This window comes from Lolium rigidum, chromosome 3, assembly GCF_022539505.1.
Source record: "Lolium rigidum isolate FL_2022 chromosome 3, APGP_CSIRO_Lrig_0.1, whole genome shotgun sequence".
NCBI classification, from domain to species: Eukaryota; Viridiplantae; Streptophyta; class Magnoliopsida; order Poales; family Poaceae; genus Lolium; species Lolium rigidum.
Genome location: NC_061510.1, coordinates 100078240 through 100102188, shown reverse-complemented (window position 1 = coordinate 100102188; position 23949 = coordinate 100078240). Strand labels below are relative to the sequence as shown.

The 23949-nt window shown below is 50.0% G+C and overlaps 2 protein-coding genes across 2 annotated transcripts; both read left to right on the top strand.

Moving 5' to 3' along the window:
* The first annotated feature begins 1716 nt into the window (after nt 1–1716).
* LOC124702029 (fructose-1,6-bisphosphatase, chloroplastic-like) lies at nt 1717–3354 on the top strand. Its single transcript, XM_047234120.1, has 4 exons — nt 1717–2163; nt 2250–2474; nt 2565–3071; nt 3174–3354. Exons 1-4 carry the CDS (start codon nt 1747–1749, stop codon nt 3243–3245), a joined length of 1221 nt encoding a protein of 406 aa, XP_047090076.1. The 5' UTR covers nt 1717–1746; the 3' UTR covers nt 3246–3354.
* A 19507-nt stretch (nt 3355–22861) lies between these two features.
* On the top strand, nt 22862–23459 carry LOC124697869 (17.9 kDa class I heat shock protein-like). Its single transcript, XM_047230400.1, has one exon. The coding sequence runs from the start codon at nt 22862–22864 to the stop codon at nt 23348–23350; it is 489 nt and encodes a 162-aa protein (XP_047086356.1). The 3' UTR covers nt 23351–23459.
* The last annotated feature ends 490 nt before the right edge of the window (nt 23460–23949 follow it).

Below are 23949 nucleotides of genomic sequence, written 5' to 3'. Positions count from 1 at the left end.
GAGCAACATAATTTTTTTTAGCGATGGACGATGTGGCACGATCCCATTGGAGAAAATTAGTCTCTCTACAGTATCGTGAGGTGGAGTGTTTAAATCCTCTATCTTTAGTATATGTATCTATTGATCAAATATTATTACGGGATTTTTTCGAAAGTCTATATTTTGGTATTTAATTTTAGTAGCCAGAAAACCTTTTTCCTTCTTATGTTCTTGTTTTAGAGACCTTACGGGGGTCAAACAATTCAAACAAAAGTTGTGGAAGTTTTTGTCACAAAACTAGAGAACTCGAGTGACAAGCGGGGAGCCGCGAGGGCCATAGTGGGCCCCACGTAAGGCCCACCTCCTGGCCACACCATGGGGGCCCATCTTGCCCTCGAGCACTTCCTCTCACCCTCCTTTTTACGAGGTCTCCGTCGCGGAAAAAGTTACACCATAGTTTTTAGTGTTTTTTTTTCTGGCGTCCAACTGGCGAGAACTTGGGATGAGGAAATCCAAATCTGGCAAAATGGCAACATGCGATATGGAAACCGGAGAAGAATAGACATAGTTGCTCACCGTCGGCGTGAGTATGAGGCAGACGCCTAGCCGCAACAGAGAACGGTGCGTCGATACGAATTGTTGAGGGCGCATGACATAGTTTATAGATGGAAATTCAGCAGGATCCGTCTCGTATGCTAGCATCAATTTGCCATACATTAATTTCTCATAGAAGTCAGAGGGGGAGGAAGAGAGGACGTACTCATGTACATTGACACTGATAGAGAGGAGCCGCTGGTCGGTCGATCCAGATTTTGTTCTCTCGAGAAGAGAGTACTGGGCTGGTTGGTGCCCCCGAGTCACTCTATGGCAAGCTAGGAGCACGCATCCGATCCAACCTACAACGAGCACCTCATGCACACGCTTTCAAAGTTACACCGCTAGGGCAAAGATTCGCATAGTCCTTGTTAGTCCCGCCGTCGATATCGCCCCGACACCAAACCCGTGCACCACCACCATGCGTCCTATACCGAGAACCCGCTGCACCATGTCACTGAGAGTCGCCATCGCTAAAGCGATAGATACAACATCTCTCCACCGTCAAACCGCTCCAACTAGAAATTGCTCCAAAGACCATGACCTCAAGAGGGAGAGTGGCGCCAAAAGTGCTGCTAACGTCTGATCTGGGGGACTTGGATCTTCGGGTCTAGGGTTTCTTCTGGAGCACCCAAGCAAGGAAATGGGAGGTGCAAAAACGATACCTTCAACAAGGCAAACGATGCCAAGAGGTGCCGACGTCGTCCACCTTGGTTTTCATCAGCAGCCACGTAGATTCATCTTCGACACTAGCTGGTTGGATCCCGAGCACCACCGCTGCCGAAGTGGCAAGCGGTTCTGCTGCCCGTGCCACCCAACCCATTTGCCGCACATAGATCGGGGCCCAAGCCACCGTGCCGCCAGGACGCAGATCAACATGACGCTGTTGTTGCAAAAAAAAAAAAAATGAAAGCTGAATAGTGTGCCGGATGCTATTTCTACGATCCACGAAATATCTATTCTCACTGGGCGTATATGCGAATGTGACTCAGGCAGAAGACAAGACTCTGAACTTCTGAAGCGAACGATGACATCCTCACAATTCTTTCCCCAATCCACACACTCGCCTCCCGCCCTCTCTCGAGCCACACATACCACATACCGCAGCCCGGAACCAATGGAACAAAACAAGAAGCTGCCACCTCCACCACGGTGCGCACCAACAGCAAAGCAATGGCCGCCGCGACCACCACCACCTCCCACCCGCTTCTGCTCCCCCGTCAGCAGGCGGTGGCCAGCTTCCTCCAATGCGGCCTCCCCAGGAGGACCGGAGGCGGCCTCTTCGCCGGCCAGGCTTCGGCTCCGAGCATGCGGTGCATGGCGGTCGTGGACGCGGCCTCGGCGCCGGTAGCAAAGCCTAAAACAAGGAGCAGCTACGATATCATCACCCTGACGACGTGGCTGCTGAAGCAGGAGATGGCCGGAGTCATCGATGGCGAGATGACCATCGTGCTGTCCAGCATCTCCACGGCGTGCAAGCAGATTGGGTCACTGGTGCAGCGCGCGCCCATCTCCAACCTCACCGGCGTCCAGGGTGCCACCAACGTGCAGGGCGAGGACCAGAAGAAGCTCGACGTCATCTCCAACGAGGTATGTGTGTGCGGATGGAGTAAATAGTAAACAAATTAACCACAGGAAACCTCGAACCGATGTACTGTACGCACGCGCGCCCGCAGGTGTTCTCGAACTGTCTGAGGTCGAGCGGGCGCACCGGCGTGATCGCGTCGGAGGAGGAGGACGTGCCGGTGGCGGTGGAGGAGAGCTACTCGGGCAACTACATCGTGGTGTTCGACCCGCTCGACGGCTCCTCCAACATCGATGCCGCCGTCTCCACCGGCTCCATCTTCGGCATCTACAGCCCCGCCGACGAGTGCCTCGCCGGCATCGGCGATAACCCAACCGTACGTACCACTTGAATCCATATCGTTCTTGCTTCTTCCGCGCAGCTCGTTCGTGCGCTAATAGAAGCTCGTTCATGCGCGAGCGTGCAGCTTGACGAGGTGACGCAGATGTGCGTGGTGAACGTGTGCCAGCCGGGGACCAACCTGCTGGCCGCCGGCTACTGCATGTACTCGAGCTCCATCATCTTCGTGCTCACCATTGGCACCGGAGTGTACGTGTTCACGCTGGACCCAATGTACGGCGAGTTCGTGCTGACGCAGGAGAAGGTGCAGATCCCCAAATCTGGCAAGATCTACTCCTTCAACGAGGGCAACTACGCGCTGTGGGACGACAAGCTCAAGAAGTACATGGACAGCCTCAAGGAACCCGGCACCTCCGGCAAGCCCTACTCTGCCCGCTACATCGGCAGCCTCGTCGGCGACTTCCACCGCACCATGCTCTACGGCGGCATCTACGGATACCCCAGGGACACCAACAGCAAGAACGGCAAACTGCGGCTGCTCTACGAGTGCGCGCCCATGAGTTTCATCGCAGAGCAGGCCGGCGGCAAAGGCTCCGATGGCCACCAGAGGGTACTTGACATTATGCCCACCGAGGTAAGCTGCTTATATAGTTATATGCAATCACCACTGATGCGCTTAAAATGTGTTGGTTAAATTGGTGTTCGTGATCTGAACCATTGTGTATGCTCCGTGCAGGTCCATCAGAGAGTGCCTCTGTACGTTGGCAGCGTGGAGGAGGTAGAGAAGGTGGAAAAGTTCTTGGCTTGAGATTAGAGCATGAGTGAGGATACGCTGGCTGTGTCGTCGAAGAAATTATTGTAACTAATATATGTCATAGCAGTTTTCTTTTGTGATGATGCAAATCCATTTTGAAGAATTGGATTGTGAGGTCAAGGTCTGCTAATTCTTTGCCGTCTCGTTCAAATGGTCAAATACATTATCATGGCTTTGAATCGTAAATATCTAAAGACACCAAGAGGACCAGCATTAGTGTCCCCCTGATCATTCAAGGTATTAGCATTTAATCGAACCATAGAGACAGAGAGCACTTGTGGACTGAACAAGCATAGAAAGTTAGAAACGCCTGCATCTGTTCGTTCATTCAAGTGCAACACATTTCCAACAACCCGATTCGAAAATTTGGATAAACTTTGAATGCCCATCGTGACCCCACGTCGTCTCCCTCGTTCCACTTTGCCCTGATAGGTGGGTCCAATGTCTTAAACCTAGTCAATTTGCTCTCAGCGTTGATCGGTGCTATCTTGGCGAAAGAACTTTCAAAATCCTAGTGTTTTTTTTTTTTACTTTGAAGCGATGGCTAAAAAAACATAAAGTGATAGAGTTTGTTAAATTAAGCCATCAGAGTGATGGTTTTATGAGTGTTCAAAAAAAAAAAAGTGATGGTTTATGCCCTTAACTCACTATAATCAAAAGTACAATCTATTTCCCATCGTCCGAAAGAACGCTCACAAGGCAATTAGGGTTTCTTCGCCTCCCCGAGATCAGGAATAGACAAATACCAAATCTTCGTCTGACATAAGTCGAATCTAGAGCTCTAGAGACTACAATGAGAGAATCGGTAACACAACAGTGACTCTACGACTCACAAACAATATATTACAACTCTTAGCAGAGTAAGATCCAAATAATTACACATAGATGTCACTGACCCAACATTACAACAAGAAAAGGAAAGTGAATTATGTTATGCTACATAACAAGATAACAAAGGGCCTAAGAGGTCATAACATAAAGCGAGTGTCCTAGTTCATAAGTCTTAGGTTGCTGCCTAGGAACACCAAACTACTCGTCGATGTTAACGTAGAAACCACCTTCGGCTGTAGCAACTTCATCTGAAGCAGAAATGTGACAAGCTGAATACAGGGACTCGGCAAAGACTTAATACAACTTGTTAAAAAAGCAGGAATGCGGGCTTTCTATGGAGTTATTTTGCGAAAAGCTAGTTTTTCTATGTAAGACAAGAGATAGGAGAAGCTCGACTACTCAGAACCTTTAGAAGGGGATAAGAGATTGATACCTCGGGATCTATTGATCATCATATGATATCCAACGAATCAACATCACCTCAATCTATCAACTAGGATCACCCCTGGATCAACCCTAGAGGAGGCATCCGTATTCACACTTTGTTTCCAAGTTTTAATACCAGGTTAAAGTTCTCTGTGAATCCAATATTCGTTCCCTAGTTGTCTATAACCGTGGATATGACTTTTTGAAAAGATATAACCCTACAGGGATGCACAACTTTTACCCACACGTGCCAAACAACTCTAATTTCAATCGTAGCTCTGATTCATCAACCAGAGCACACTAAGCATAAGTTATGTAAGGCTCTAGCGATGCATACGAGATCAAACCTAATTATGTCGGGAGAAGTGGATCAATGAATTTATGCTACAAGGATAGAACATGCAACACGTAGGATAACTCTATCTACCGACAAAAGACACTTGAATCGTATGGAACATGTAGTAACCAAAAGTTGTAATGCTTTGAAATCATATAAACGAGGTTATGCTTGCCTCGTCCTTCAGCAGACAACTTCGGATCTTATGTGGTGTTGAGCTCGGACCAAATATTGAAAAGGGAAACATCCATTCAAGACATGGCATAATGCAATGCACATATAACATAAATGATATGTCATGTTAAAGGACTTGAATAAACCCTAGGTGCAACATCAATTTGAAGGATACTGACATCGGGCCCGACATAAGAGAGGGATTCGTTAGGGTTTAACTAATGATGCAAATTTATTTGTTTCAATGATGTATGAATTATACATAATATTTTAGAGTTTATTTTCAGAACATTCTGATATATATTATTTTAATTTTTCCGATTTAAATGAATTAGTTCTGAATTTCCAAAATTTTATTTAATTTCTGCAATAATATGATAGTCGGACCCATTGTTAGGGTTTTAAACATTTATTAGCATTTAAGAAAAATTAAAGATCTAACGACCATGGCCCACTTGTCATATATTTAAGTAATACAGAAATGATTTCCGAAAAAGAAAAGGGTCGCTAAGTCATAATGGCATCAGCGTGACGTCGGCCGGACTTCGTCCACACCGGTCGAGCACGACATCATCGACTAAGCGTGCATGCGACTACATGCACTAGCGCGTTCGACACGCAAGTTCACGGCGGACCAATTGGTGGCGGCGCCACTCGCCAATGGTTGCCGGAGACGCGGCGCCGAAAAGCTAGAGCAACACCGAATGCAGAGTGGTGGCGCGAGCGCGATAGAGAGGGATAGGGAGAGAGGTGAGTAGCGCCAGAGCAACGAGACCTCACCCTAAGGTGGATGGATTCGACGGCGAGGAAATAGATGGCCGAAGACGATGGCAACAACAACGACTGGCTGTGGCGATGGAGGCATCGATTGGCTCAGTTCGGATCTTCCCAGCAGGCGCGCTTCAACGGAGAGGTAGAGTGCCACGATGCGGAGCTTGTGGGCTTCTCAGAAGGCGTGGGTCGGCGTAGAGCGGAAGGGGCATGCGGAAGCTGGGGCTAGGGTTTCCGCAGTTGGCTAGAGAGCCGGGGGGATAAGTGAGGGGCTAGGGTTCCTGCGGCGTCGCCGGGTGCGGCGGCGCAGATCGCAGCGGTGGGGCGGATGATTTAGCAGCTGGCGCAGTGCCAGGCAACACTGTGTCTTCCTATCAAAGTATACATGGGAGGTTTTGAAGAAAAAAAAACCCGCACTTTTGGTAATACTCTGCATAATTTAAAACAGAGAGGTATTTTGAGGTTTTAGGGTATTTGAACCCATTTTGAAACTTCTATTCAAACCATAAATTATAATTAGAGAAAAATGCAAACATTTGCAAGGTTTTCTTCCTTAATTTAGTGATCTTTTTATCAAGTTCAATGTAATGCACATGATCTAACCAACATTTATTTATGTAACAAAGTTGGGATGTTACAATCTGCCTTGCTATTATGGCCTTCGGGCCATGGAGGTGGAGTGGATTTCAGGCCCTGTAGGAGGGCTCCATTCCACTGGTTTTAGTGTTTTGGTTTGGTGGGCGGCGTTCAGGTGGTGGCGGCGGCGTCTTCTCCAATAAATTCTTCTCGGCTTCAGCCACATATTCTTCTAGATATGGGGATCTCCAGGTCGCAAAGGAGTTTCATCGACGGTTATTCCTTCTTCTTTGGGACAGATGTGATCTTCTTGACCCGTTCGACGACTTCCCGTTCGCAACCAGAAATATCATGCTGACTCAGGGAGGAGTGGAAGCGGTAGCGCACCATTAACACGGTCTGAAGATTGAAGACGAAGGGCATTTTAAAAATTTCGTCGTCATTTTCATTTTGTTGATCTGCTTTGCATTGTTCGATGTTGTCTTATTGGCAAGGAAAACTCACTGTAATCAAGAAACTCAGAAACAATCTTCTCTCATCTTTGATATTCCATGTTTACCCACCTAAAAAAATGATATTACATGTTTACACTCGTCGATAATAGCGATGAAGTGTGGCTCATTACTATAGCTAGTGGTCGAATTTGTCATTTTTGTGTAGCCCAGAATATGAAGTTGTTTGTATTGAGATTTCATACCATTATAGTATACATCATTGGCTATCTATAGAATTTTATTTTGATTTTTTTTGAAACTTCAAAATACGAAGTGTGAGTGTTGACAAATAAAGAGTCACAACTTCTCTTTGCTTTCCACTTCAGCCGTTTTCTAAGGATTACTAAAAGTTATGTCTCGCGCGTGTGCCGACACGGATTTGGTAAACATAAATCCATGTGAATCCCAATAAATAATAAATCAGAAAATGAAATTAAAAATACAGCATAAATTGTGTGTCTAGAGACTGTATGCATGCACGTTAAGTTTGAAAATAAAGTAAAATGTGATATAAATTTCCTTAAAAGGGCAAAGTATATAAGAAATAGTATAATGCTCTCTTTTTTAGAAACACAATACAAACGCAGAAGCTTACATACACGCGCATACACTAATCCCTAGAAACGCACACACGCACACCCTACCCCATGAGCACCTCCGCAAGACTAAGCCGGCGGATTGGATTTTGAAATTGACGAAGTCACCGCAGCCGTCTCGTTGTCAACGGGAATGTCGCCTCGCTAAATGAATATTCCGTCTTTCATGAGACACACAGATGTCAAACCTGAGTCTGAACTCTGGTGGGCTGGGGTACAACCACCCTCCTAATCACCCAACCTCAGGTTGGTTCTCGCCCCGAATTTCTACTGTGTCAAATATACGCAGCCGTCTCGCTGTCAACGAATTATGGAATGTGTCCGCACAGTGTCTTTCTCTATCCGCGTAAATGGTGAATTCTCAAATTTCTTCAGACCATCTAGAGGAATTCGACAAGGTGGCCCTATTTCACCTTATCTTTTCTTATTATGTGCTGATGGTTTCTCCTCTTTACTTAATAATTTAGGACCAAGACATTTGGCAAGAGGAATTAGGGTGGGAGTTCATGAGCCTTGGGTGTCACACCTCCTTTTTGCTGATGATTGCATTCTATTTTCGGAGGCAACCAAAAAAGATGCAGATCGAATTCAGAAAGCCATTGAGGATTATAACAGAGCTTCTGGCCAGCTCGTCAACAAGCAGAAATCTTCAGTTTTCTTTAGTATTAATACCAATGAGAAGGTGAAGATGGAAGTGCTGAATAGTCTGGGCATTGAAACTGAGGCGTTAGGTGCTAAATATTTAGGCCTCCCTACGGCTGTTGGAAGGTCGATAAAGGAAGCTTTTGAGTACATACCAGAGCGAGTGCATGCCTTAGTATCTGGATGGTGCGAGAAGAATCTGAATGCGGCCGGAAGGGACGTCTTTTTGAAGTCGGTGGCGCAGGCAATACCAACTTACTCTATGAGCTGTTTTAAGCTCAGTCCGGCGATTTGTAAAAAGATCACCTCATCAATGTCAAATTACTATTGGGGTGGATGTCCAGAGAAGAGGAAAATGCACTGGTTAAACTGGCCAGATATGACATGCTCTAAGCTGAAAGGAGGAATGGGGTTCCGTGACTTGCCTACTTTCAATTTGACACTTCTCGCAAAATAAGGCTGGCGACTGTTGATGAAACCAGACTCGTTATATGCTAGAGTGATGAAGGGGAGGTATTTTCCACATTGTGACTTCATGCAAGCAAAGAAAGGAAAACACTCCTCGCATACATGGCGTGCTATCCTCAGTGGGCGTTATGCGCTGGAACGTGGTATGATCAAACGAGTCAGGACTGGAAAGGATATTAAAATATGGAAGGACAATTGGATCCCCGCAAACAGATCGCTTAGACCCTTATGGAAACCCCCGGACACCCAGCTAACATGGGTGACCGATTTGATAAATGCGGCTGAAGGAACTTGGAATGAAAGCCTGGTACGTGATACTTTTATACCTCCAGATGCAAATGCAATTCTCTCCATCCCTCTTGGTGGAATTGAAAGTGACACTCCAGCCTGGCCTTTTGAGAAGCATGGTATGTACACAGTGCGCTCGGCGTACCATCTTTTATCTAATGCTGCTATGGACCGACGCCACAATGGTCCGACTTCCTCTGCAGGTCATGACCTTCCTATGTGGAAACAATGCTGGCAACTGAATACATTGCCGAAAATTAAACACTTCTGGTGGCGAGTTCTTCATGGCTACATCCCTACCATGGGAATTTTGAAGAGGCGCCATATAGAAGAATCTGGGATATGTATTTTCCGTGGGCATCCAGATGAATCCATTTTCCACACAATCATATCTTGCCCATGTGTCATTGGAGCATGGAAGGCGATCAAGGATGCCACAGGTGTTAGATTGCCCCATCTGCACCCAAATACGTGGGCATCTGACATTATAAGTGGGCGAGTTTGCTCCCGCTATGAGGCTGAAGTTATCACAACTGCAGCATATAACATATGGACGAGCAGAAACAAGCACAAACGAGGGGAACAACACTTTCGCACTCGCCAGTCAGCACACTGGATCGCTGAAGTTATCCAGGAGGTTTGCTCAGCTTCAGACCATCAAACCACGACATCGTAAATAATGTTATTCGTTGGCAACCTCCTCCTAATACATGGGTTAAAATCAATGTGGATGGCAGTTTCAATCCTTCATCTATAAATGGGCTACCGGATGTATAGCTCGCGATCATGATGGCCATTGTCTAGCGGCTCGAAGCCGTTGGTACAATTATGCACAGAATGCTAACAGAGGCCTTGGCTTGTCGTGATGGGATTGAGCTTGCGAAGTCCCTTGGAGTCCAACAGGTTATTATCGAGACGGACTGTCAGAACATCGTGAATCACTGGAATAATTTTCAAAATGAGCGATCGGAAATTATGGGAATCCTCCATCAAGTTCAAATGCATGCCTCACAGTTGGCTGGTTGTAGCTTACAGTTTACTAGACGAGAAACAAACTACAAACTATGCGGCACACTTGTGTGCGAAGCAAGCTAGCTATGAAAATATTAATAGCTCATGGGTAGGGATGACACCGCCTTTCCTTGTAAGTTGTATCGAACATGATTGTAACTTGCTTGGAAATATATAAATGAAGCCCTAAGTTTTCTATAAAAAAAAAGAAATGAATGGAGAAGCGGTGGAACGTGGGGAACCACAAAATTTACATGCCTAGTTTATTCTATTATTTCTAAAACTTTAAAATGCGATTCTTGAGATCTTTTATATATAATTCAGCTGTACGTAGACACATACTCTATTTGGGTATTTTTGGCAGGTGTGCCTTCTAAACACTACACAGTAGTACTCCCTCCGATCAAATTTAATCGACTCAAATTTAGTATAAATTTATAATAAATTTGAGTTAATTAAAAGGATTAGAGGAAATAGATTAGAACATTGCTAAGGGCATCTCCAACGGCGCGACGTAAATGGAAGCCGAGCGGCCGTTTGCGTCCGTTGGGCCGAAAAATGCGTCGGGTTCCTGCTCCAGCGGGGCGACGCAAAGTGACCGGACCGTCCGCGGCGACGCAAACCTGCCCAAATATGCTCCTCCGATCCGTCTCTACGGACGCAACGCGGACGCGCAAAGTGTCTGCTCACATCTGGCGGACGTTTCGTCGGGCCCGCCTGGCAGTGATCATGCGTCGATGCGTCTTCTCAGGCGCGCCAGCGACTAGCGCCGAGGCGTCGCTTCGGCAGTCTGTGCCACGTTAATGGCGATGCCTCGCCTGCCGAGCGGCCACCCACCTCCGCCAAGGCAGTAATGGCGATGCCACGCATCCCGTGGCCGTCTCTACGTTCGGCCTATATAAAGAGGGCGCACGCTCTTCTTCCTCATTCACTCGTCCACACAAACCCTAACCACCACAAGCTCCACTGTAGCGCCGCCTAGCTCTACCTGCGACGCAGCCAGACCCGCGAGGAACTCCATGGCGGGTCCTGGTGGCCGGCGAGGCGGTCAAGGCCGCAGGCATGGTCGCCCCCTGGGCCGGGGAAGGGGCCGCCATGGTGGAGCAGCACGGCCCCATGGTCGTCGTCGCATGGGCCTTCCTCGTCTTCACAGGAGGAGCGTTGCTTCGAGTTCCTCCTCCGCATCGACGATGACCCACTCGGCATCAAGCGGCTTCCGGACAAGTTCACCGAGTTCGTCGGTGGCGTCGAGCCGGCCCAGTTGCAGCTAGGGGAGGCCAGCTGCAACTTCTGCCGGTGGCCTATCGTGGTCCTGTTCGACGGGCAGGGCAAGATGTACCTGCGCACGGGGTGGGACAAGTTCGCCCGCGACCTCGCGCTCGAGCCCGGCTGCCATCTCACCTTCCTCTACGAGGGGGACGGCGAGATGATCGTCAAGGTGTTCGACGACACAGCCTGCCGCAGGCACTACCACACCGGCGAGTTTGGCTCGGACACCGACAGCTAATATTGTTAGAGTGTTCTTTCTTTGCATTGAATATGGTTACGAGCCAATTGAAGCCAGTAGTGGCGGTTTCTATATGTTCTTCCTTGGTGGGAACAACAGGGTCATCATTGTTAGTTGGATTTTCTAGTTTGGGTGATTGAGTGTGCCCGAGAGTACGGAACCAACACTACTGGCTTTCCTCATTTTCCAATGTTTTAATTTGTGTCAACCATGGTTCATTTATTAGTTTGTGTAAACCATGTTTCAAATTATGTATTTGTTTGTGTAAAACCATGTTCCAATATGTAATGTTTGGAACTATGTTTAAATGGAGTAGAGAAAAAAAACAAGTAGAAAAAATGCATCGTCCCGCTGGAGCCACCTCTAGACGCAAACGAACACGCGGACAAAAACGATCATTTTTACATCCACGGGGTGATACAAACGGATGCTCGCGGACAATTTAAACGTCCGAAATACGCCGCTCCATTGGAGATGCCGTAAGGTTACACTTGCGTAGACCATGGAGGGAACATGAGACAGCTCAAATCCCACCGATATCAGTTTCTCTCTCTTTTTGACAAACTAATGGAAAAAATCTCATTATAACGTCTTCAACATAAAAGAAAAATCAAGAAAGACTTCAAGAGTATAGTTTCACCACACCCATTAAGCCCATCGAAGGCCCAGAAAGTAGCAGATAACTTCGATACCAGAATTTGACCTTAGGATATTTCCAACGGGGCGACATCAGGCGATGGATATTAGACGCGGGCGACGCATATCAAACGGCGAAAAGTGGTCAACATGAAAATGGTCATTTTTCATCGCGTGTCCGTTTGCGTCTGGGTATGCTCCCAACGGAGAGCATGCAAGATCATAAACAACATATATATGATAGATCAATAATCAACTTGACATAGTATTCCATATTCATCGGATCCCAACAAACACAACATGTAGCATTACAAATAGATGATATTGATCATGATAGGTAGCTCACAAGATCTAAATATGATGGCATAATAGGATAAGACAACCATCTAGCTACTGCTATGGACCCATAGTCCAAGGATGAACTACTCACGCATCAGTCCGGAGGCGGTCATGGTGATGTAGAGCCCTCCGGTGATGATTCCCCTCTCCGGCAGGGTGCCGGAGGAGATCTTCTGACCCCCCCCCCCCCCCCGAGATAGGGTTGACGGCGGCGGCGTCTCTGGAACTGTTCTCGTATTTTGGCTCTCGGTACTAGGGTTTCCAGAGACGAAGGAATAAATAGGCGAAGGGGCAGCGTCGGGGGAGCCAGGGGCTCCCTCCCCACATGTCGGCGCGGGGGCCCCACTGCCGCGCCGCCCTATGGTGTGGGCCCCCTGCTGGCCTTCCTCGACTCTTCTTCGGTCTTCTGAAACACTCCATGGAAAATAGGGCCGTGTTCTTTTGTTTCGTTCAATTTCGAGAATATTTGTAAACCAACTTTTCTGAAATCAAAAACAGCAGAAAACAGGAACTGCACTGTGGCATCTTGTTAATAGGTTAGTCCCAGAAAATGCATAAAAATATTATAAAGTGTGAATAAAACATGTAGGTATTGTCATAAAACTAGCATGGAACATAAGAAATTATAGATACGTTGGAGACGTATCAATGCCTAGCGGTGCGAAATAAAATCGAAACTTATAAGTCCATGGAGTTTGTATATGAGTTAGGGAAACGCCTGGGCCGCTAATCTAAGCCATGCATCATTCATGATGGAAATTTACAGCTAAGTCATAGTGAGCATTTTATGAAGCATTTTCAATAAAGCTATACTAATAGTAAATAAAAAATTGCTGAGATGCTTACTGTCTGTTTGTCTTATCATTTTGGCATGGGATTGCTCCACAAGAGTACCTCCATATCATTGGGAAAGAGGTACCCCGTTGGAGACGTATCAGTCGACCGTGACCGGAAATGCGTCTGGCACCACCTCCAGCGGGGCGACGCAAAGTGATCGGGCCGTCCGTGGAGACGCAAACCTGGCCCAAATATGCGCCGGGTTTGCGTCTCCGCGGACGCTCGGCGGTCGCGGAATCTGTCCGCGTTGGGTGCATCCGGCCCGGTCGGCAGTGAATAGGTAAGCAAAAGATTTTTTTCATTACTATTGATTGGCCAAAAGGACCATCTTTACAGAGATGGTTAGTCGAGTTAACCTAAACTACAACGGCCGTACCTACTCGCCGTCGCGCGGCCTACACCGGCCTCGGTTACTCGCAGTCGCGCGCCCTACTACTGGTCGCCGGAAGGGCCGGTGCCGTCGTCGAAGCGGGAGCGCTTCGCGCACTCCGCGCGCCGCGCACGCCGGCCAACGGACATCTCGTCCTGCCGCCTGCGGCATTCGAGGGCCTCGGCCAGGGAGCTGTCCCACAGGGCCTCCGCCTGGGCCAACGCCACCTGGGTAGCCGCCGCCTCCGTCGCCGCCTGGGCCTCGTCCTCCTCCGCCGCTGCCTAGACCGCGGCCGCCGCGTCCTCGTTCGCCTGGGCCGCCGCTGCCTGGATCGCCGCCACGTCGGCGATGAAGCGGGCCCTGTCCCTAGCCGCCTCCGCCACCGCTTCGTCCCTGGCGGCAATGGCGACCTCTAGCTCCCGGTTCTCCTGCTCGACCCGTGCGGGAGAAGGGCCCCTACGCTGGAGCGAGTCCAGGTCGGAGCACATTAACCCCCGAGCCATGGCCATCGCATAGCTGTGGGCTTCCTCCTCCGCCACCCAAGCCTGACGGCGCTGGGCGTCCCCAGCCAGGGACTCGAAGGACGCGAGCAGAACCCGCTGGTCGTCGGCGCACTCGAAGCGGGTGGGCACGGGAGGGTCGTCGTCCACGATGTCGTGGATGACGGCGTCCGCAGGAGGGGCAGCGATGGCCGCACGCGCCTCCGCGAGCTCGGCCCTGGCGTCGGTGAGCTCGGCCATGGCGTTGGCGATCTCCGCCCTGGTCGCCGCGAGGCGCCCTTCCGCGCTCTCTGCCGCCTCCGCCACCGCCTGCGCAACCTCCGCCTCCGCCGCTGCCGCCTCCAGGTCCAGCTGTTGGGCCTCAACGCCGGCGGCGACTACCTCCTCCTCCTCCTCCTCCTCCTCCGGGTGGAGGTGCCGGCACATCTGAACAACTTGCTCCCAACTAATGTGGTCGGCCATGGATGGATGGTAGGGTTTGAGGTGTGCCCGTCGCCCCCGCCGGTGTCCACCATATAGCCACGGCGCGGCGGGAACACTAGTAGAAAAAGAGCCTTCCATCCGCCCCCATTAGTCCCCAAAATATACGAACCGCGACTAATGGGGTCTTTAGTCGCGGTTCGAGAGGTGACCCGCGACCAAAAGTCTGGGCCCAGCGGGCTCGGTCGACATGAGAAGAATGCTGCAAAAGTAATTATTTTCATTCATTTGCGCTCTATATTGATCGGCCTCTTTCGTTTATTTCCTAATATCAAGTAACAGTTGACGTCAGAAACCCCCTGGCGGGCAGAGACGGCCAACACAGTAGAGCCGGGAACAACTAGGGCTGCGGCTGGCCCCAGTCCCTCAGAGCGACGGCCCGCAAAGCCTCCTGGTCGCACGTCCGATGCTTATCACAAGGGCGTGCCACCTGACCTATACCTGGTCGGGAAGGTGTGGATGATGCCTCGCTTAGTTTCCTGCATGGCATACACGTAAACATTAAATACGAGCCTCGATCGGCTCTCGGGTTATCCCGTGAATCGGCTCAAAGAGCCGATCCACCCATGATTCGGACGAGGTGCCCGAATATATGGTGGTCCCGCTTGATCAAGATAAAGCTAATTAGATCTACGACGATTTAGGGTTTTCACCGCATAATCGGATCATCCTACTCACGATTGGGCCTCGCGCTCGCGCACGGTGACCGTAAGCCGATCCTAGACAGGGCCTAAAAACCAACACGAGGTTGATCCCCGGAACATCCTTTCTAGGGCTAGCAAACGCCACCCTACACGCCGCCGGATCCTCCAACCCTTTGTAAGGCCTAACTATTGCGGATGTTAAACTAATCCTTGATGAACAAGGAGCAACCGTAACGGATCAGATCTACTAAACTATGATCAAGCGGGTGCCGCCCCTACACCTAAGATAGGTGTAAGGGCGGCTAGATGTGCAAGGGTCGCATAACGAAAGCATGTAATTCGAAGAACAATGCTAACCCTAACACATCTAAGATAACTACGTTGCTCGCCATCAAAAAGGCTTCAGTACGAGCAACGCATGAACAACGTGGGCAGGCTAGTGCTGCCTAGATCGCAAGATGCGATCTAGGCAGCATGGTGCTTACCGGAGAAACCCTCGAGACGAAGGAGTTGGCGATGCGCCGAGATTTGTTTGTGGTTGAACGTTGGTTGTTGTTTATTCCATAAACCCTAGATACATATTTATAGTCCAGCGGACTTTCTAATGTGGGCGTGCACTAAACCGTGCACGAGTAAGATTCTAACTCCTAAACTAAGATACGATCTAATATGTTACAGATACACGGGCAATTTAGCCCAACTTGGTATAAAAGGCCGATTCACGTATTTCTTCCATGTATATATCTTCAAGTCCATCTTGATCGCGGCCCACCTCTGACTCGGTCAAATTCTGGTGATAACACATGCCCCCCGGTTTTGGAAATAACATTTCCAAAATCATTATGCTTTTCTTTCGTCGGGACATGTCGTGGCGCCTTGCCCCCTTTGACTTTATCACCGTCCTAAAGCATTCATCTTAACTGAAGGAATGTCTTCACTTAACTTTGCCGATAGCTAGAGTCAAGCACTCCCTGAAAGAGCCGATGGTACCACATCAGCCTCCAAAATATAACGGGAGCAGGGTCAACCTAGCCGCCCTCCCAAACGGTAACCTGCGCCCTCACCTGAGAAACCTAGATCCCCAAATCGCCGCCCCGGCAGTTCCACGAATCTCAGATCTCAGCCGCACCGTCCCAATTCCTCAGCGCACCCAATGGCGGAGTCATCCAACGCTGACGCCATGGTCTCCGGTCTGAAGGTAACCCTCGACAGCCCTCTTGTCATGTGCACCAATGTTAAGAGTGAACAGCAAACACCTGAATTAATGCTCTAATCCGCTATCAATTTTAGGTCTCAGACATCTTGCTACCACATCCTTCTCTCGCAAATTCTATGTGCCTCGGTCCTCGTTCTTCCGAGAGTCCTGCTCACTTAATTTCTGCGAAGCTAACGTAATTCCCTTCGTAAACCGTAACTTAGATCCGACCTCATGGGCCGACCGTCTCGCGAGCCCGGCCTAATCCCCCGAGGGTTGGGTGGTATGGTATAATAGAGTATCCGTAACCCATTATGCAACCTCGGGAAGCCATAGGAATAGCCGATGCCCCGTCATTATCATTATCTCCTCTCGAGAAAAATGAAAATATTCCGAAAACCATCGGCTATTTCTGGTCCGACGCACCGAATCGCTTTATGTTCGGCCATGGCCCTATGACACCAACCCCGCTGGATGTAGCCATGATCACGAGGCCTAGACGTTGCGTCCCCAAGCCCTTCCGCATTCAAACCGCCGAGAGTTCCTTTCACCCTTTCTTCTAAAAAAGAGTGCACCGCTCGGGGAGCCTACCTCAAATGTTATATGAAGACCAAAGGTCCCGTGACAGAGAGAGAACATACGGCCTTCCCGAACTTCTCGGTTAGAGCATTTTATCTTCTGTGGCCCATCCCTCGCCCCTACCAAGAATTATCTTTCCCCGGCCTATGAACCGGCTAAAGGCACCCAACTCGGCCTAGGCAAACCGTTTCTTGGAGAGGTCTATCGATCTCTTCAACCGATGTCCGTCAAACTATTCTCTCAAAAGACAGCTCAAAACCGGCGGTCCCCGGTGGTTTATTCAGCTATGGGCGCAGCTATACTTTCGGACCCGCATCCCCGACTTCCCACCTTTGACCTCCCGCACCTTTCCGGATGTCAACGGAAAGGATATCCGATGCACCAGCTATGGCCAAGCTTTGTATGGTCTCCCAGGCAGCAGGCTGATCCCTAAAGAAGCAGCAGGGTGGTTGAAGATCTTCTTTCAAGGTTTAGACAACCCCCTGTTCTTTCCTTATACTGAATCGGTGAATTTTTAAAATCCGGTCTCCTTTCGATTGGATAATTTTGCCGATGATGCCAGCACCCAGCATCTGTATTCCATCATGATTCGTCCTTGCTTCCTTCCTGTCGGCATGAGTACCTCAAACCGGATAATCAAACCTGGCTATGAGTGTTATCAACCGGTAGTGGCAGCCCGACAGCTTGGTCTTGGGCAGGTGCCTCCACACTTCTTCTTGCACCATCCGACAGCCAGCGCAGCCGAACCGCCCGACATCCTCACGGGCCAAAGGTGTTATACCTTCTTTGATGCTTTGGCCATTCCTATTCCCCACGACCTCCGTTTCTCCTTCACCACTGATGGTTTCGAGACTTGGTGGTCCATGTGGAAGACCCATGTCTTCAGAAGGGCCTTAGGACCGCCGTTGAGACAACTTGATGCCGAGTATGACATCCCCGCAGCACTGGGTACCATCACTCGAAATATTTCTTGCAGCCGCTTATGATGATTGTTTGCGACCTGACCCCATTTCCTGACAAAGCAACAAGACGGCCCAACTCCCACGCAAGCCGATGGCTCCCCCTTCGTATTCCTTCCTCCAGCCCCAGTGGTCCTCTTCTCGCCGTAACTCGCCACCTCCGAAGAAAATTATAATGCGTAGCCAGCCGATTTCACCGAAATCGGCTCACAAGAGTAAAGCATCTTCAGGGTCATTTGCCCCCCGAGCCTCGACGCAGGCGAGGACGGCAGTGAGAAAGGTGGCTGCCAGGAAGACCCTAAAACGCAAAGCTCCTGCCCAGGAAAGCCTGCACGTAAGTTGATCCGTGTTTCGTCCGACCACGTTTGCCTTTCTAACCTTTGTAACATGGGTGTACCTCCTTTCTTTCGTGGCTTCCACCGAAGAGAACTCCGAGCGAGGGAGCACATCCGAGTCCAAGGGACTCCTCCTCGGATGATACGAAAGATCCACCACACGAGCCGTACGGACTCGCCAACGTCGGCTTCTAGGAAGAGGTCGACTCCCGAACCTCGCCGTCCCTCGAGCTCCGATCCAAACGGGGTCGCGCCCGAAGCGTAGATGCGTCACACGGGCTCGCACAGGCCCTCAAGTCACCTCGCCGAGCCAGGAAGTTTCAAATGTAATTCCCTCAACAGCTCGTGTTTCACACTGTCTTGCTACTAATTGGATTGCCTCAACATTTCCCTTGCAGACTAATGGGACCTCTAGCGGGGATGTTGAAGAGTTGCCGATGCCATCGGCTACCCTTGACCTACCCAACCCGCCAAGCGTGGCTACCCTGGCCGATACTACCGAAAAGCCGATTGTCCCCACCTCGGCTTCCATTCCTTTCTTGGGGGAGGTAAGATTCATTCTCCCGGGCCCACATTTTTCCTCTGTCGCATGCTCATGCTGCTCTTGCTCGTCTATCCGGGGTGTGACCCTTCAAGCTTGCTGTCGTTCGATCCCAACTCCATCGAGCCGGCTGTTTCCAAAGCAGGTTCCAAGGCAGGTGAAGAGCTAGAACCTAGCGCAGTTGATGGTCCACTCCGCCGCCTCAAAGTTTTGCTCTCCTCCTCGGTCGAAGCCCCGGTCGAGAACCCCGAGGCAATCAAGGGCCTCCTCGAGGACATCCAGCCCCGTCTCCCGCAGCGCCGCAAGTTAAGCTTTGGCCGGCAGTGACTTTGTCAGTTTTCAGGTCAAGGGTGCAGTCGGCTCGTCAAAGGATTACTCTTCGGCGTGCCCAACTCCCGTTAAGAGCCGATATTGCAGGCAAATGTCAACGGCTCAATGAGAAGAAAGCCGCTTTAGACGCCAAGACCGCCACTTCCACCCGTAGTGTCGTGCTTGAAACCTTGTGCAAAGAGCCGGAAGACCTTGAAAAGAGGACCAGGGAGACCAAACAACTTATCCAGGATGAGAAATCCCTCATTGCTCGCTCCCAAGAGGAAGCACAAGGTCTCACGGCTGATCCGAAGACCGACCCGGCTGAAATTCGTGCTCCGAGCAGCCACCGGTGATGGGGAGGGACGAGGATGACGAGGCCGAGATCGCCGAGGTGGATCGAATCCGTGCCGATGCTCTTCGCGCCCTTGAGGCTTTTCTTCAGTAGGGCTTCTTTGTGTGAACTGATGCATGTAAACTTGCTTCGCTGTAAGGTTGACCGCCGTGTAAACTGATGCATGTCTCGATTTCTTCAGTTTTTTTTTTCTTTGAATTTTCCACTGGCCGATTTCCCTATCAGCCACCAATATTTCTCCGCACATGTTCAACGATGTCGCGTATGCTCATATACTTAGGTGCCCCCCCGAGCCGATTCTGCCAGGTAACTGCTGAAATCGGCTCTATGGTCGGCCAAGGTCCTACGATGTGAACGTCGGCTTTGTTAGGAGCGCAATGGATTTTTCCCAGTGTATCAGCCGACGCCCCCATTGCCCATACATCGTGTCGGAGCCGGTCGCGCGGAACGGCTTCCTCCTCATCTCCGCTGTGAGAACAGTTGTCATCATCTCGGGGCCGGTCGCTTGGATCGGCCTCCTCTTTATCCCTGCCACGGGAGTGGCTGCTTTCTGCTTCATCTCTGCCATGGTGGCTTGTAAGCCCTGCCATGTTGACACCAAAGGAGAACTCTGGCTGGCATATGGAGTGGCTGAGAGCCACCACGTTGATGACGTAGGCCGGTGAACTCGGTACTTCCGGTGCTGCTGATGCGCATGGCAACGGTGGACGGACCTGGAACGCATTTTCATGTGAGAAACCCTTCCACTTGACGCCATGGGAGAGAGTTCCGTGGGAAGAGCCGATGAGTTCGGCCTCGAGGGTCGCCTTGATCTCGTCCTGTTTCTTCTTGAGCTCATCAGGCAGATCCTCGTACTTGACCGTAGTGTTTTCCGCCATCTCGGATGCAGACGGCGATGTGGTGAATGTCGAAGGTTGTCCCACCGGGCGTGCCAGAATGTGTTGACGTCAGAAACCCCCTGGCGGGCAGAGACGGCCAACACAGTAGAGCCGGGAACAACTAGGGCTGCGGCTGGCCCCAGTCCCTCAGAGCGACGGCCCGCAAAGCCTCCTGGTCGCACGTCCGATGCTTATCACAAGGGCGTGCCACCCGACCTATACCCGGTCGTGAAGGTGTGGATGATGCCTCGCTTAGTTTCCTCGCATGGCATACACGTAAACATTAAATACGAGCCTCGATCGGCTCTCGAGTTATCCCGTGAATCGGCTCAAAGAGCCGATCCACCCATGATTCGGACGAGGTGCCCGAATATATGGTGGTCCCGCTTGATCAAGATAAAGCTAATTAGATCTACGACGATTTAGGGTTTTCACCGCATAATCGGATCATCCTACTCACGATTGGGCCTCGCGCTCGCGCACGGTGACCGTAAGCCGATCCTAGACAGGGCCTAAAAACCAACACGAGGTTGATCCCCGGAACATCCTTTCTAGGGCTAGCAAACGCCACCCTACACGCCGCTGGATCCTCCAACCCTTTGTAAGGCCTAACTATTGCGGATGTTAAACTAATCCTTGATGAACAAGGAGCAACCGTAACGGATCGGATCTACTAAACTATGATCAAGCGGGGTGCCGCCCCTACACCTAAGATAGGTGTAGTAGCGGCTAGATGTGCAAGGGTCGCATAACGAAAGCATGTAATTCGAAGAACAATGCTAACCCTAACACATCTAAGATAACTACGTTGCTCGCCATCAAAAAGGCTTCAAGTACGAGCAACGCATGAACAACGTGGGCAGGCCTAGATCGCAAGATGCGATCTAGGCAGCATGGTGCTTACCGGAGAAACCCTCGAGACGAAGGAGTTGGCGATGCGCCGAGATTTGTTTGTGGTTGAACGTTGGTTGTTGTTTATTCCATAAACCCTAGATACATATTTATAGTCCAACGGACTTTCTAATGTGGGCGTGCACTAAACCGTGCACGAGTAAGATTCTAACTCCTAAACTAAGATACGATCTAATATGTTACAGATACACGGGCAATTTAGCCCAACTTGGTATAAAAGGCCGATTCACGTATTTCTTCCATGTATATATCTTCAAGTCCATCTTGATCGCGGCCCACCTCTGACTCGGTCAAATTCTGGTGATAACAGTAACTAATAACTCTTTTGTTCATTTAATTTTCTTTGCCTCGTAGGGTTTGGAGACGGTTCATAGATGAAACGGTCGGTGAATTCCAAAAAGAGCTAGACTTTAGAAGGTCACTGACTGGGGATATTCAGCCACCGGGGACCAATCTATGTGGATACGATGTTTGTGAGTTCATCAGGAGATACACCTCTGAGCGGAAGCCGTCGGATAACAACGTCAAGAGGAATAACTTCCGAAAGACGCTTAGTCCAGAAGCTCGCTTCCGACCAATTCAAGAGGAACTAGCAGGATTTTTCATGAGGGAAGTCCTCCATTCTAAGGAGAACACTATTACGAGGACGTAGAACTTCTGATGGCGTAAATTATGTATGGAAACTTGTTCAAAATTGTATATGGTCATCCGATATTGAATATATATTGTATATTTCTCTTAAATTCTTCTTAGTTCTAATTTCAAATTTGTTTGAAATTGTACATTCATATGCATGTATATAGTACCATAGAATATGTGTACTGAAACTTCTTCAAAATTAAAATAAAACACAAAATAAAATATAAAAGAAATAAAACAATACAAATTAAAAAGAAACCAGATTTAGGTCCTCCGCCCCGACGGACTGCTGGCGGCCACGTGGACGGGCCTTTAGTCGCGGTTCGTAAGCAACCGCGACTAAAAAGGGGGCTTTAGTCGCGCATATTTAATCCCGGTTGCGCAACCGGGATTAATGGCAGTTGCCAACCGAGATTAAAGCCTCATTTTCTACCAGTGGAAACGCGCGCGAAACGCCGGCGAAACTTGCCAATGTATTGGGCACGCACGGGAACGATCGTCATCGCGCGGGAACAGTTAATCGCCGGCGGCAGTCCTCGATGGAACGTAAAACGCCATTAGCGACCTTGACGCTGTCTCCGGTTAAAAAATATATCCGTACCGTTGGAGGTACCCAGACGCAAATGATCACCCTGGCCCACATCGCGTCCGCGAGCCGACGGAAACGAACATTTCAGACATCCGAAAGATCCGGAAAGCACCGGAAGATTCCGGTTTGCGCCAGTGCCGATTCCACCCCAGCGGCCCAGCCATCGGCCCAACGTTCCAAAATTAACTTCTTCCAGATTCCAGTGCATTCCAGAACGGACGAGCGGACTCCAGACCTCCCCCACCGTCGCCGTATAAATTCTGGCCTCCCGGCGTTGCCATGGCCCAGAGCAAAAGCAATCGCAAGCCTTGTCGAGCTGGTACACAAATCGCATCCGAAGCATCCCTGAGCTTTCCCAATCTTCGCTCTGTCCTCCCCCGAATCGAGCAACCATGTCGCTGATCCGCCGCAGCAATGTGTTCGACCCCTTCTCCCTCGACCTCTTCGACCCCTTCGACGGCTTCCCCTTCGGCTCCGGCGGTAGCAGCAGCGGCGGGGGCAGCCTCTTCCCCTCGTTCCCGCGCACCTCCTCCGAGACCGCGGCCTTCGCCAGCGCGCGGATCGACTGGAAGGAGACGCCCGAGGCGCACGTGTTCAAGGCGGACGTGCCCGGGCTGAAGAAGGAGGAGGTGAAGGTGGAGGTGGAGGACGGCAATGTGCTGCAGATCAGCGGCGAGCGGAACAAGGAGCAGGAGGAGAAGACGGACACATGGCACCGCGTGGAGCGCAGCAGCGGCAAGTTCCTCCGCAGGTTCAGGCTGCCGGAGAACGCCAGGGCTGAGCAGATCAAGGCGTCCATGGAGAACGGCGTGCTCACCGTTACCGTGCCCAAGGAGGAGGCCAAGAAGCCCGAGGTCAAGTCCGTCCAGATCGCCGGTTAGGCTGCTTTGAAGCTGTAGAGGTTCAGTTCGCTGCTTGGATGGATGCGTTGAGTCGTTCCTGTTCCGTACTGAGTGGATTTGGGTCTGTGTCGACTGTCGAATGTGCTGAGTCGTTTCTCTTACTGTAAGCATGGAGTCTGAAGTGAAGTGTTCTAATCATCTTCTGTGCTGGTTAAGCTTGATATAACGAGTGAGTCATCCTCTTTTAGCTTCAGAGTTTTCCACTTCGTTTCTGACTCCCTGTTGAACTTCTATAGATTTCCAGTCTCCATGATGCCATTCTAGCGAGTTCACAGCACGGTGACTCTGTTCTAGCGTGGCAGCCAACGTTTAGAACTCTGCCATCAAAATCCGTTCTGTGGGCTTTTCCAGAATTCTAGTAGAAACGAAATGCGCAAGTTTAGAGTTTCTTTGTGCTACTGAATTTAGATGGCCCTAATACATGAGTTCTGATTTCCCAACCAAATTTCTGTACATGCCAAAATGATTACACTTCGTGGTAGCTTTGTCTTAATAAATTAGACCGTTGGGAAGATTACAATGAAAACAGGTTGTCTTCAAGGGAGAGACTTGTATAGGATCTTCCCATTAGGTAGGAT